The sequence below is a fragment of the Sinohyriopsis cumingii genome, chromosome 6 (assembly GCF_028554795.1).
Source record: "Sinohyriopsis cumingii isolate HCF-2022 chromosome 6, ASM2855479v2, whole genome shotgun sequence".
NCBI classification, from domain to species: domain Eukaryota; kingdom Metazoa; phylum Mollusca; class Bivalvia; order Unionida; family Unionidae; genus Sinohyriopsis; species Sinohyriopsis cumingii.
This window is the reverse complement of record NC_142966.1, coordinates 158,017,035-158,033,101: the sequence shown is the minus strand read 5'-3', so window position 1 is coordinate 158,033,101 and position 16,067 is coordinate 158,017,035. Positions and strand designations below refer to the sequence as shown.

The window sequence follows — 16,067 nt, the reverse complement described above, 5'->3', positions numbered from 1 at the left end:
GGAAATCCAGTGTTCTGGACCCTTCTGGTTAATTCTAATTGGAGGAGAAATTTTTGTCATACATTCGAGTTATTTTCCTCCCAGAAAATTATCAGTGATGCAATAACAACAGGTTTGGTATTACTGATATTAAAATGAAAATTTACAGTATTCTTAGAAGATTTTTCAAGAATTCTGGTTGTTGCCTTGTCTTCTCTAGCAAGATAGAGACTGTTCCATTATTGTTCACATGGCTGTGTTTAATGCATCAGATTCCAAAATAAAATATCATGAGCATAATGCCAACTCAGATCCATAATCCAAAATTGAAAATCAAACCTTATGTCTGTTAATAAATCTGATATCTGAAAAATATTCAATATATAGAGATCTGGTAAATTTCACCCGTTTAATTAAATAGAACAACAAAATTTACAAACAGTTCAAGTCAGAGGCTAGAAACTACTTCGCTTTATGCTGCAAGAAGAATTTGAAAACGTCACATCTTATGTTATGTAAGAAAGAATTTTTGTCTCTGATCCAAACTATTGTCGAATTTCCAACAAAGAATTTTTTCAAACTTTAGACAGACCACAAGAAATTAACCAACCAAATGGATTTTACTGGAAACTAATTAACACTAGAGTCATTCAGATCTAAATCTCCTTATAGTATAGATATAACCTAAGGATCATATTAGAAGCACACTGTCATTGTTGTTGTAGGATTTAATGCCATTTTTCAGTATAAGATAGGCTATACATGGCGACCAGTATAAATGGTGGAGGAAGAACTCAGGGAAAACCCTGGAAAGAACTACCAACCCACAAGAAGCTATTGGCAAGCTTTCTCACATAACCATATTGGCCGAATCTGAGATTTGAACCCATGCAGACAGAGGTGAGATGGCAGTGATCCGTAATGGTGAGTGCTTTGGACCACTCAGACATCTGGGGCCCCGAAGCACACTGTCAAGTTTCTGGACCATGCCAGATTCGGTTTTATATCAACTTTCCAGAGTTGTCAAATGCTTTGTATGTGCAACCAAGACAATACATGTATTTCAGACCAATTATGTACTGGATTTCATTAAAAGTAGTTTAGGAGGAGTAGCCAAAAAAAAATTGTGCTAACAGATGAATGGAAAATTGGCTATCACATAAACTCCTCCAGTCGATAAAACCAGTGAAGTTAAAAAAAAAATAATTAAAGGCTAATACTAAAACTGAAGAAACGTAAAATCTGTGATCAGAAAATTGCATTATTATAAGCTCATTTTTGTCTCCATTAACTTTACATTGTCAGATTTGTGCAATATTTTACAATATTGCACACCTTCATATTGCACTCACGTGCATGACACATGTGCCTATTAGTAGTATAGTGTATTAGGAACTATTCTGTAAACAAATCATGCACACTCATGTAGTAGATGCTTTATGTTTTGGTTGATTAAATTTGTTTCTGAATGATATAAAAGCAGCTGTATTGTTGACTGCCACATACCAGCTGCTTGCAATATTCCACATTAACTTTTTGATACAATGTTTCAGATTTAAGCTAGCGATAGATGCCAGACAGATCATAAAATTGCTGGGGTTTCAACAAATAGCATGCAAGTGACAAGGCACAAATGTGTCTTCTTTAGCTGGTAATAAGAATAGCAACAAATATACTTGGCTTTACATCCTGAATTTCCTCAAAATGTAGTTTCTTAGTTCTGCATATCTGAATTACATGAGCTATGTCATGGGTTCCAAAGCTTGATTACACATTTTGAAACTGTCCTGTAATTTCGACTACATTCCAAGTGTAATAACATCCTCTTTACTGCACTCAAAATGAAATGAACATTATATTCCATAGCATCTTTTTGATAATTACAACTGAATGAGTTCATATTTTTCCCACTTCAGATTTTACCCAGATTATGATTGTAAACATTCAATAACAGAACAGAAACACACACGCAGATGAGTCAACATGCTGCTCCATTGCTGCACAAATCAGATGTTACTTCATGTAGAACTGACACAGGTAAATCCAGTCCATAATCACAAAATTTAGCAAAATCGACAAAAATACCACAATCTATTATTTCCAGACCAAATGGAAAAGTTGTTGCAATGTGCATTCATTCACAATATGGCTCTAAATTTCAATATAAAGTAGACGAAAACGACAACTTCTTTTGAAAGTAATGTAGTCAACGCGACTAAGTTCAAATTTAGCTGGGTGGAGTTATGTGCACATTAATACTCATGAATCTGTGCTTGTGCATTTTGTTTAAAATATAACATAAATTCAGTTACTTTGTCTTGTAGTGTATTTTTGTTTATATAATTAAGCCTTAGGTTGAATAAGAAAATGAGCATATAATAAAAAGGTTATTGCATTTGTATCGGAAAATATGAACTCGTTTCGTCGGATGGATATACTGCACTCCCAAGGTCATGCAGTATATCTATCTGAAAAAACTTGCTCATATTTTCCCATACAAATGCAGTAACCTATAATGATTATATATTTTCTGACACAAATAATATCAGTATATCAATGTTTTCTCAATTATTACAATTAATAGCAGCCGATCTAATATATTGATAACAAACATCACTACTGTCACATGACCATGTTAATTTTAAGGACAAAATGTCTGTTAACCCTTTACCTGATAGCGCATAGTTACAAAGTGCAGTGCGCTATAAATAGAACACCTGTTACCTATTTGACTCCATACGCCTAGGCCTGCCTGTTGACTGTTAAGTAATATAGTGTATGTTACGTTTAACAGCAATTTTAACCATTTTACATTTTTGGTACACGTCTATTACTGTGGAAAAATTAAAGAGTAAAATCCAATTGTTATAGCTGTGTAATTATTTTTCACAGAAGAATTTTTTATGTGCTTTAAAATCCTGAGAGAACTTGTTCACTGTCAAGTCAGTGAGACCACATGACCAACCGTAGCTGCCATTTCTCATACTCGAAATTTACAAGTTTTTTGTCCGCATCTCCATCACTAAGTCATCTGAATTTGGTAATTTATAAAAACTAATTGCTTCCTATATCAATATCAGAGCCTTTACTTAAATTATTAAAGATTTCATAGTTGTGATCCTAATCGTGAAAACTTCATAAGTACTGAATGAAATCCGCAACCTCCATTTTGGAGAGTGAAGATTACGAACCAGTTACTTTAAATAGCAGATATCGACCAGAGCATAAACAGTGACCACGTGATCTGACATAATTGTCATTCGCAGAAATGAATGTAGTATTTAATAGGGGTTTTTCCCGAAGGTGGCGCTACAAAAACCCGCTTAAAATGGCTGATGTTTACAGCAGACGTCAAAAGGAATTTCCATGCGAATTGAGCAGACACATTAAAAGGCACTTCCATGTGAATGGAGTAGAGGTGTCCAAAGGCACTTGCATGAGGTAAAGGGTTAAAGGAGAGGATAATATTGGAAACCCTGACCAGAAGTGTATAATCATTATACTGCTTATATTGCTTTATAAATCCAAGTTCTCAGACTTTAAAAAAATATTTAAAAATTACTATTAGGCATACTTGATTAACTCTGATATACCTGAAACAACTTAGATACAAGTAATTTGTCATTATGTTTTTTTACACAAAATTAGTATGAATTAGCAAAAGGAATTGCAATGATCAAACATCTGTGAATTAATCCAAGTCTTATGTAAAATGACATAACATACATGTTAAGAAACTTTATTTGCAGATATAAAATAAAAATTAACAATAATTTTTGGGACAAAGTAATTATTTTAAAGAAAGAATTAAGATAACTGATTCCAAAAAAGAATCCTGGAATGTAATTTAACCAGCAAGAGGAATGGCTGTAACGAGGTAAATGCCTGTTGGATTCACTTCCACAGTAAGGACATCAGATGGCATGTATTTTCCAATAACCTTTCCTTCAAACACTTCTGTTATTCCATAGCCAGCTGTATTATTAGCACCAAGTTCCAGTAGGGATTTCTGAATCTTTAAAGGTCCACCATAATTGTTGCTATTCAGGAAGGCAAAGGCAAAACTTCCTCTCCAGAAATATATTCCCATTAATGGTCTCACCCAGACTTCAAGATTGTTTGCCCGATCCTGTAAGAAATTTGGAGGAAAATCAAGAGATTCCAGTGATTCGTAAGAAGGGGTGCACAAAATATCCCTGCTTCTGTGGCAGGAGTCTGTATATTTCAAAGTATTGAATAAACAAAGAAAGTAGGTCACAGCCAACCAGTTTTAGTTTTGCAACATGACTTAATTACCCAGTTCACCTTCCTAGCACAATTCACTGACGATATGTTAAATAGTGTTGAAACTATCTTTTCTAGTTCTGTTCAAAAAGAGGTCACTGTGATCCTATCTTGATGTGTGAAATGTTTTCATTCATAGAGATGAATTCATTGCAAGTCTGACAGTAGCAAGTGAAAAGGTACTGGAATAGGAACTTGGGCATAATTTGATTAAAATTTATAAAATCCTGAAAAATAGGTCACCATAATGCTCTTTCCAAGATGTACACAAACTGTAAATTTGATGTTGATACGATTAGCAGTATAAACGTTGCAGTCTGGACTGGAAGAATGGAGATTTTTAAAACAATTTTCAACAAACCCAAGAATGTAGGTAAAACTTAACCAGTTTTGGTAACAATACCTGAAAAGGTACTGGCATTATAGCATTGTACTGATTCTAAACCAATATTTAATAAATACTGTAAAGTAGATCACAGTTACCAAGCTTTGAAGCAGTAAAGGTGTGTGTGTGTGTTATTTGGATTTTTAACATAGCTTTAACAATTTTTCAGTCATATCGCTACAATGTCTGCAGTGTGGCAGTTTATAGTGATGTCTAGCACTGAGGCATCATGCCACAGACATGTGGCATGATGTCCCACCCAGTCACATTATCCTGACACCATGCCAACCAGTCCTAACACTAACCTCTTAATGCTGAGCGCCAAGCGAGGCAACTGTTAATACCACTTTTATAAGTCTTTGGTATGACTTCCTGCATCGAAGGAAGCAGTAATGGAGCTACTCCAAATGGGGACGAAAGATGGATGAATAAACAGATGAACATATGGACATAGTGAATCCTACATCTGCTTGTTTTTTTTGAAGAAAAAATGAAAACTGACGAAAAGTTTCCATAGCATAGACACTTATGTGATGGCATATCAGGATCTGTTGTCTGCAACTGGATTCAACTTAAGCGTGAGTATATACAGTACTTCTTTTTCATTGTAATGGAAGCTGAATCAAGTTCATGTTAAAATGTCTCATTGTGTTTTCCCATGTGGAACGAATATATATTTATATGTCTTCTGTTATGTGACTAGTATCTTATATCACACAGCATCCAAAAAGTGTTTTGATTGCTGGATTTCTAATATACCTTGATTTTATGCTCTCAGAATTTGCATGACTCCATGGTCATCAGGTACATTTCCATTAGGTTAATATCCAGATTTATAAATGAATATTTCTGAATTTTAACCATATTTCTGAGTTTATGCTGACTTGTAAATAAAATCATATAATGTTCATGTTCCAGATTTTTCACTTAATATTTAATGTAACAAAGGTGTGTCACTGTGTTTAATATTTAATGTAACAAAGGCGTCACTGTGTTTAATATTTAATGTAACAAAAGTGTCACTGTGTTTAATATTTAATGTAACAAAGGTGTCACTGTGTTTAATATTTAATGTAACAAAGGTGTGTCACTGTGTTTAATATTTAATGTAACAAAGGTGTGTCACTGTGTTTAATATTTAATGTAACAAAGGTGTGTCACTGTGTTCAAAACCAAACTTTAACTGTGTTTACTGGTGTGGCATAGGGAAATGTACTCTTGGATCATAATTCATAAGCAGGACCTTGATTTACCCATTTAGTGGATTTCCATGTCCCTCAACATAACATTAGTATCATATATACCCATTCAGTGAGATTTCCATGTCACTCAACATAACATTAGTATCATATATACCCATTCAGTGAGATTTCCATGTCACTCAACATAATATTAGTATCATACATACCCATTTAGTGGGATTTCCATGTCCCACAACATGACATTAGTATCATATATGCCCATTCAGTGGGATTTCCATGTCCCAAAACATGATATTAGTATCATATTCACCCATTCAGTAGGATTTCCATGTCCCACAACATGACATTAGTATCATATATACCCATTTAGTGAGATTTCCATGTCCCACAACATGACATTAGTATCATTTATACCCATTTCAGTGGGATTTCCATGTCCTACAACATTATATTAGTATCATTTATACCCATTCAGTGAAATTTCCCTGTCCCACAACATGACATTAGTATCATATATACCCATTCAGTAGGATTTCCATGTGCCACAACATAACATTAGTATCATATATACCCATTCTGTGGGATTTCCATGTGCCACAACATGACACTAGTATCATATATACCCATTCTGTGGGATTTCCATGTCCCACAACATGACATTAGTATCATATTTACCCTTTCAGTGGAATTTGTGTCCCACAACATGACATTAGTTATATATATATATACCCATTCAGTAGGATTTCCATGTGCCACAACATGACATTAGTATCATATTTACCCAATCAGTGGAATCTCCATGTGCCACAACATGACATTAGTATCATATATACCCATTCAGTGGGATCTGCATGCCCCATAACATGACATTAGTATATTTTATGCTCATTCAGTGGGATTGCCATGTCCCACAACATGACATTAGTATCATATATACCCATTCAGTAGGATTTCCATGTCCCACAACATGACATTAGTATCATATATACCCATTCAGTTGAATTTCCATGCCCCACATGTCATTAGTATCATATTTACACATTCAGTGGGATTTCATTGTCCCACAACATGACATTAGTATCATATATGCCCATTCAGTGGAATTTCCGTGTCCCACAACATGACATTAGTATCATATATACTCTTTTGTAAGCTGAGTGGAACTGCGAATGGAGAAGACCCAACCTCTGCTCTTGCATAACTGCAGTTTGTTATGAGTAATCAGTATTACCAGTGTACTTGTTTACAGTGGGAGTTTTCTGATGGTAATTACCATGGTACTTGTTTACCTTTTCATCAAATAGAAACACTTTTCAGCCATGAATCAGCACTCAAATGATCAAGGGAGTGACTGGAGAATTTACTTTATTTCCAGAAATTTTCACTTAGTATTACAAGCGGGACAAGTGAATTTTCAACCCTCCTCCGATATTCTAAGGTTCGATATTTTTTGTATACATGAACAGATGTAATTTTAGTATAAGAAACAGAAATATACTAAATAATATACATCAAAGCAAAAATATCTTTTCTAAGACAATATTAAACATGGTAAAATTATTAGAATGTCAAAATCTTTTATTGCTAACCTTCCAAACTCGTCTCCCCATTTTTCCCAGATAATCCTGGTTTATGGCTAACAATCCCTTGTGAAGTAGGAGAGCTTTGGACTGTGAATTGATGTTGCGTAGGTCTACAGACATGAAGAGTGGAGATGCCATCATTGCCCACATTCCCATCTGAACCCTCTGCTGGTCATAACTCAAACCAAAGTCTCCAATGATAAGCTGAAAACAGTAAAGAAAACATCATGGTATAATGATGTTAGTGAAGTCTGTATCTAACCCTCCAAATATTAATATACCTCTGGAAGCATGCATTCTAATTAGCTTTTTGGGTATGTACAAATGTGCTTTAACTAATTAAAAAATGATCCAGCCAAAAATCCTTATATTTCAAAGAAGGGATCAGATGTACTTTGTTACTTTAAAACAAATGCTGAAACAACAGAGAAGTCTGGACCTAGAGTTGAAACTCCTTGAATAACAGTTATTGTATGAGGAAATAATATTTTTCATTTTCTTTAATTAATTACAAAACCAAAAAGCATTCAAAACATACTGACAAGAACATTACATTCTTTCACTGGTAAATCCCGAAAAAATTAATGCCCTTTTACTCTGTATTGTGCTATACATAAAAATACGGCATACAGTACTTGCAAAATGAAATTCATAATGAACATATTAAAAAGAAAACACCAATATATCCACAATTATGTTAATCTTAAGAAACGTGATTGGCTTATTTTAAGTTTGATTTAAATTTCATTTGAACAGATTGATTGATTTTCAAAATGGCTACCATGGCAGCCATACTGGATATCAAATAAGCACCAGTTTCACTTAGAACCAGTTAGACATCATACTTTAAATGGAAATCCCATGTTGATATGACCATCCATTCAGGAGAAGCAATAAGCTTAACAAGATTGCCTCTGTGGCATCCATTCAGCCGAAGCAATAACTAGACTATCAACATGACTGCTGTGGCATCCATATTAGATGTCCAAGTGGAATTATTTTCATTTAGGACCATCTTTTGGTGAAAACATCATGCTGACATTACTTATCTGTCCAGGAAAAGCAGCAATAACAAGATTTTCAAGATGGCTGCCACATCAGCCCCTAAGGTATGCAAGACAGCTTCTAGGTAACCAGACTGGAGGGGACTCCATCTGTCTAGGCGCGGCTTCAAATAGGGAAAAATTCCCCATCCACCCTCACAAATCCAGCAGAAGTTGTGATGCTGCATCTTAAGAAGCTGTCGACTGACCGAGAAGGGTGACCTGTTCAGCTGTGGATATAGGTCCTACCAGATCATATTGGGCTTTTTGGAATGATAGATCTTGGAGATAAAAGCAAGAGGATGTGTGCTCCGATCTCCATCCACAGCCCAGATGATATCGGTTAGTGAACAGTTCTGGACAAAAGCTAGGCTGATGGCAAATGTGTTAACCTTGTGAGCCAAAGTGCATAATAAATTCATTTGAGCTGGGATTATTTCTCTATGTGCCGAGCAAATAACCCACTTAATCCAGGACAAGATAGTCGGTTCTGATATCTCCTCTTGTCCTTTCCTGAGAAATAGAGGTGGTGATCTCCCTCGACACAAAGATCTTGAATAAAAGGTACGCCAGAGATGTCATTGAAAGTGGTTCAAATATGTCTTGTTCAGCCAGTTAATACCCAAGATAGGTTCCAAATCAAAGTTAGAGAGTAGGTCGAATAAGTTCTTGTTTTGTCCGAAATCGTCTCTTCCATGACGACAAAGGGTGTCAGCAACCCTTTATCATTCTCAGCACAAACTTTCTCTCTATGAAGAGCCATAGGAAGTTAGCTATTTGTGGTATAGATACCTGGAGAAGTATGATGTGTTTGTTTCTGCACCACTGGGTGAAAACATTCCATTTGCCTTCTTTTAGAGTGGAGGACCTTCTTGCTAGAGCGATTCTCTCCATGACTGGTTGTGAGAATTGTTTATTTCTGAGGGCCTATTTCATATGATCCAGGCATGTAGGTTCTGAAGCTCAGAGTAGGAATAAAACTACCGCCATCGTGGGTGTTTGAGTAGATGAGGAAAAGTCCGAAGTCTCAGAGGAGTTCTGTTGCAAGATTGATAAGGTCATTGATCCATGACTTCTCCCATCTGAGTGGTGCAATGAAGATAAGGCAACACTCTGATTCTCCTGCTTTCTGTATCACTTTTTGGAATCAGAGTTGTTGGTGGGCAGCTATATGCTTCCAGGACATTTCCAATCTATAGAGAGAGCCATCAACTGCCCAGGTTTTGAGTCCAAGACTGGAGATACGAAGGATTGTAGTTGGTATTCAAATTGTCGCAAACAGGTCCACCAACGGTTGGTCCCACCAGGTACATATCTGAAAGAAAACTTGGGGATGAAGAGACCATTCTCTCTGCATTAGTTGACTGTTCTGGGACAAAGGTTCGGCTAGTATGTTAGGAGTCCTGAGATATGGCAAACTTGTACATGGATTTGTTGTTGACAACAACACTTTACTAAGTCCCACACCAGGACGCAACGGTCTTGGGACTTGGTTCCTCCTTGCCGTTTGGGATAAGTCACCATTGTAGAGTTGTCTGACAGAATGAGAACTCCCTTGGCATGTAAATGTTCCTGCCACCAGTGAAAGGCTATCACAATGACCATCATCACCAGAATTTATTGATATGAAGATGTCGTTCCTGTGGACAGCGTGCACCACTGGCTTCACGAAAGGATGGTAATAGGTGGGCTCCTCAGCCTTCCATACTTGCATTGGTGCATACTGTAATCTCGGGCGGTTGTACTGGTAGATGTATACCCACTGTGATTTAAGTTAGGTTGTGCTAATTCTGCAGATGATGCCTCAATTGTGTGCAAATGGTTAGAGGAGGGTCCAGTGGGCAAACTTTAGGTCTCCATTTGGGTAGAAGAATTATTTACAATGCGTGCATAAGAAGGTAACCTAAGACCATGGGGTCTGCTGCCACAGTGAGCAAGCCTAGTAGGCGAAGGAATTCCCGGTGGATAGAATACTGTGAAAAATAAGATGCTACCATTGTTTGAATTTCAATCCTGGATCAAGAGGGAAATGAAACCTGTTTTATCTAGCTTAACAAATTGTTGTGATGGTACTAGGCCACATTCTTCCTTGTTGATGAGAAGTCCAGATTGGTAACAAGGGTTATCGTGTCTTGTTAGATCTAACTCACTGATGTTTCTGCAGGATATCATCGTGGTAACTTAATTTTGCACCATTACTCAATTCATGAGACAAGTGAAGACACAGGGCCAGTGTTGCCCTGAATTGGTATATGATGCTGTAGATGAATCACAGGAATGTCCTGGAAGCCTTGTGAATAGAGACATGTGCCAAAGTCTCCCTCAAGGATGGCATCCAAAATGCACTGAGGTGTTTCCATTGAAAACCAAGGGGTGTGGATGAATGGAGGGAGCTTAGGTTGATGACCAGATGCAGAGTGCCATTTGCCTTTGGGAAAAGTCAAATGAATGATAGGACATATTCAGAGTTACATCCACTTTGGTATGCAAGACCTGTGGCTTTTGCTGGGTGGAGCTTCAAAAAGACAGTTTTCAGAGGTTCATGTCCAATGAGTGGCCCTTGGGTCCTTTTGTTCATTTCCTGTACAGTCACTGTATTGATGCTGTGGTTGTGGGAGGGAGGAAAATATGTCTCCTTGATGGACTGTTTGCGGACTTCTTCAATCTGGACATTCAACAGAAGGTTAGAGATAAATGCTGTGATCTTAGCTTTGCTGTAAGGTGGTCCTTCAGGAATGTGCAGGCACTGAGTTGTGTTCCACCAATTATAAATTGTAGCTGCAGTAACAGGCTTGGTCAAAGTGTGTTGAGAGGCTCTTTTCAGTACTCTGACCATTCTTGAGACCAACTCCCATGTATATCCTCTGGTATTCAAAGTGAGATAAGATAACTATGTTCTGTCTGTTGGAAGATAGTAATAGAGATGAAAGTCCAACAATGCAGCCATGGCAACTATACTGTATACTAACTTTTCTGACATACTTTTGTAATGGGATGGGGGGGGGGGTTAGTACTCATCAAAATCAATACCCTACCATGATGCTAGGTATAACAGTATGGTGTATGTATAGAGGATTAAAAAAATATATGGTCATAAGCTAAATGCAAAAACTTAAGCAAGTAAAGTGTGAAATATAGGTCATAGAGAGCTTATTTTCTTTATTTATTTAAAGCATTGCATGCAGTCATCTAGTTTGATGATTTTAACATGGGCAGTGCTTAAGATAATGTTGTTGTTGTGGGGTTTAACGCCATTTTTAAGCACATGATAGGCTATACATGGTGGCCAGTATTAATGGTGGAGAACCCGGGAAAACAATAAGAAACAATAATTACCTAGAGTTAAAGGAAGAGGTTATAGCAAGCTGGGGATGCTCAGTTCTCATCATTCGATTAAATTATACAGAAGTCTTAATTAGGCAGAAACAATAAGAAAACAACAATTAAATAATTTTACGGACTTTTAATACAAATTATATTAACTTGTAGCATTTCCATGTAATAATCATACACTGTTGTGGGGTTTAACGCCATTTTTCAGCACATGATAGGCTATACATGGCAGCCAGTATTAATGGTGGAGGAAGAACCCGGGAAAACTCCGGAAAGAACCACTGACCCACGAGAAGCTACTAGCAAGCTTTCGCAGATACCCACATTGGCCAAATCCAAGACTCCTTAAGATAATGACAGCAAAGCTTAAGACAAGGACTTGAAGTACAACTTACTGAAAGTCTGTGAAGCATGAAATAAGGGTCACTGACCTTTTAAGTGATGAGGGTAAATATTTCATCATGATGCATCATCACACAAATTTGAATGATTTCAAGTGTATCTCAAACTTTGCAGAATGCAAGAACTAAATTTATTTAGTATATTAGACCAAAAAAAGATAGGCTATACATGGCGACTAATATAAATGGTGGAGGAAGAACTCAGGGAAAACCCAGGAAAGAACCACTGACCCACGAGAAGCTACTGGCAAGCTTTCTCACATACCCACATTCGCCAAATCCTAGACTCAAACCCATGCAGACAGAGTTGAGATGGCAGTGATCAGTAACAGCGAGCGCTTTAGACCACTCAGCCACTCGGGGCCCCAACAATGGGTACTAACTATACAGCATTGGAGAATGAGGTCAGAAATGTTATTAATAAAAACATTAGTCCATGATTGCAACAGAATCACATAAATATCAGTAAATTTGTAAAAACTAATGACTGCAACATTTAGTATAAACCTTTACCATTAATACCTTATCAAAAGAAGGTTGTAAAATCCACAAGATTGATTTATATTCCTTGAGAGGTAAACATATGATGTGACTCATATCAGCAAAATAACTTGTAAAGAACCATTGTGAATTAGGGGTGGTAAGGGTACACAAGGGGAAGAGTTTCTTGCTTTGTCAAAATGGAATGTAGATGGGAAAGATTCATATTTATCACCTCTGATTGCTGAATCTGAGAGGAAGCAGAGCTTCTTCTTAATGTTAATGTGATCAGGGAATGTGTTCCAATGAGAAATGTGGTCAAACACTCAATGCAAAAACTGAACCAAATATATATATATATATATATATATATATATATATATATATATATATATATATATATATATATATATATATATATATATATATATATATATATATACCGTACATGTACAAGTTAAGCCTTTAGCCCACTCCTTAGAGGACTGATTGAGCTTCAGTGAGTCTGTGCATATGTATAAACATTTATGTGCTGACACCAATGCCAACACATAGGATGGTACAACAGCTTTGTTGAGGCAAGCGAAAAAGACAAGTTAAAATTGACCTTATTCAAGGTTAATAAAAGATAGTTCCATTTTTCTTTTTTCAAACTATTTTTTATATTTTTACAAAATAGTTTGGGCAACTACAATGAAATTTTTATGCATGTCTGTGCCAAGAATTTTTTTTTAGACCTCATATGGATGGTCATATTATGCATGATTTAGACTGATATGCAGAACTAAATTTGTTCTGTTTACTGTCCAACGTACCTGATCTGGATCATTCCAGTTTCCTGGACCAGCTACATAGCTGAATCCAACTGAGTCGTTGCCATAGTAATCAATGACGTCATAGACTGTACCCCAGTCGTCTCTTAGATCCTTGTAGTTCCTCCATGTGTTGCAGTGCTTTGCAACACTGTCATAATCTGTCTGTCAAAAGTAAGACATGCAGATGTAAAAAATTTTATTGTATGAATAAGCTCAGAACAGAAGAATTTTTAAAAGTCTGAATGCCATTGGACCAAACTGTTTGTTAGAGTCTTCAGTAATTTCTAGTTTTCCAAGGCATGACACTATATTACATCAGGAGTCATACATCAATGACTTATGTTTGTGTTATGTTTTACTGTATTTTTGTCAAATACAGTACTTCCTCACTATAATGATATCTATGCAAGCCACAGTATACGACCTTATAGGGCAATTAATTTTGTAACTAAATACACTACAGTAGAACCTCAATTATCCAGCTCCATAATGGAGACACAGATTTCATCCAAACAGTTGTCGTCTGTATGATCAAATTTTGTCCAAAAGTAGAAATGTGAAAGAAAATATTTGGATTAAATGTGTTAACAAAAATCATAAATTTCACTTGAATGTATTAGAAACCAAGCAAATATTAATATTTTCTTGTCATCTGAGCAGTTTAAGAGCAACAAAGGTAGAACTAATTATCATGTTAAGCCACTTTAGACCTATTGGAGACTTCCTCAGGCTATCCATTAAACAATGACATCATAAAACGTGACAGATTATAAGCTATTAACTTTTATCACCTATTAAGTCACCACTGTTCATTAATTGATGACTCTGTTGGTTTTGAATTATACATAATGCCTTGGATCCGACTCTTATGAGTGCTTAGTCACGATTAATTAACATTGTATTTATGTATTTTACTTAATGAAATGTCTTATAATGAAGGGCATTATAGTGAGGGAATGATGTACTAACTATATACAAAAAATACAACATTAACAAAAAAATAAAGGCTAGATTTAGTTTACACTTTATATATGTAAGCATACCGCAAGACAAATTTCTTATTATTCTACTTCAAAATGTCTGTCACCAAAGATGTCGAAGAGTTACTGTTCAAATACATTTGGTGTATTCTGATGTATGAGAAGAAATTTACCTCATGATTCTGTCAGCAGAGACAATGATTTATTTGCATCCTCTAAAATCAGACAATACAGCCATTTAGATGAACATTGCTTACAGAACTTAATAAAAACTTACATTAAATCCAGTACAGGCTGGCCAGCTACAAGAAAACATGATGGGTCGGTTGGTTCTGTTCAGAAACAGACTCATTGCTTCATAACCTGTAAAAGACAAAGTCTTTCAACAAAATATTGCTTATGTACATTTATTACCTGCAAATAAATAAGCTGAAAGTCCTGACATTTTTTGTTGATATTCCAACAGTTTTCACTAAGTGGGTTAAAGAACCTAATATGCAAGTGAACTGTTATAGATGCATATCATAATAAAAATTGCTGATGTTTAAATTTCATCCATTATGATATCATAGTTTATTCATGTTTCTTTTTTGTTTTTTTGTTCTTATGATGTATTGGTAAAATTTTATATTCAGCATGGAAATAAGTTGTAAGAGTTGTTTTTGTTGTTTTAGGGTTTCACACCATTTTTCAGCACAAGATAGGCTATACATGGCGGCCAGTATAAGTGGGGGAGGAAGAACCCTGGAAAACCCAGGGAAGCACCACTGACCCACTAGAAGCTACTGGCAGAATTTCCCACATATCCACGCTAGCCGAGCCTTGGACTCGAACCCATGCAGACAGAGGTGAGATGGCAGCGATCTGGAATGGTGAGCGCTTTAGAGAGTAGAGATAACAATATTTTCAAGATAGCCACTATTCATGGTCAGTTCGTATCATTTTCATTTCATACCAACCACAAAACTTTTCTAACGGAAACCTCCACCCTCTTGTAATGACTTTCCATTTAAGATGAGCAGCAATAAGAAGATTTCAAAGATGGCCACCATGGTGGCAATAATAAACACCAGATCAGCACTATTTTTAATATGGGGCCAACAAGGCATTAAGAAGTCAAGTAAAAACCCATGCTGATCTGACTTTCAATTTTAAAGGAGCAACAAGAACAAGTTTTTCAAGATGGCTGTAATAGTCACCATATTGGATATCAGAATTGCATAATTTCGGGGACCATCTAGACATCATAAGAAGTCTTCTGGTGAAAGCCAGGGTTCTCAAAAGAATTTCAGGATGAAAAGTCCTGGACTGTTTACTCATGGAACTCAGGAGTCCCCAACCTATTTCTGAGAATCCCTGTTGAAAAAGTACAGTCTCAATATTTTAATAATATCAGAACTGAATTCTTAGTCATCAAACTAAACAGAAAGTATTTTGAGTAAATAGAATGTTAAGTACAAAGATTCAACATGTAAATTTATGATATTTTTAACCTCTACAACACTTTAAAAACAATAAATAAACCACAACAATACAAAATTGTCAACAATTAGTTTCAGTCCCAAGAAGGATCACTTAGACT

General features: G+C 36.0%; 1 protein-coding gene across 1 annotated transcript in view; it reads right to left on the bottom strand.

Moving 5' to 3' along the window:
- Positions 1 to 3,702: 3,702 nt before the first annotated feature.
- The window catches only part of LOC149798368 (alpha-N-acetylgalactosaminidase-like), a 30,124-nt gene continuing 17,759 nt past the window's right edge, over positions 3,703 to 16,067 (bottom strand). Inside the window, exons 4-7 of the mRNA XM_089963517.1 lie at positions 14,763 to 14,848; positions 13,506 to 13,667; positions 7,440 to 7,637; positions 3,703 to 4,108 (exon numbers count right to left, since the gene is read on the bottom strand). Coding sequence (XP_089819643.1) covers positions 3,827 to 4,108; positions 7,440 to 7,637; positions 13,506 to 13,667; positions 14,763 to 14,848 — 728 coding nt within the window. The 3' untranslated portion in view covers positions 3,703 to 3,826. The remainder of the gene's footprint in view (positions 4,109 to 7,439; positions 7,638 to 13,505; positions 13,668 to 14,762; positions 14,849 to 16,067) is intronic.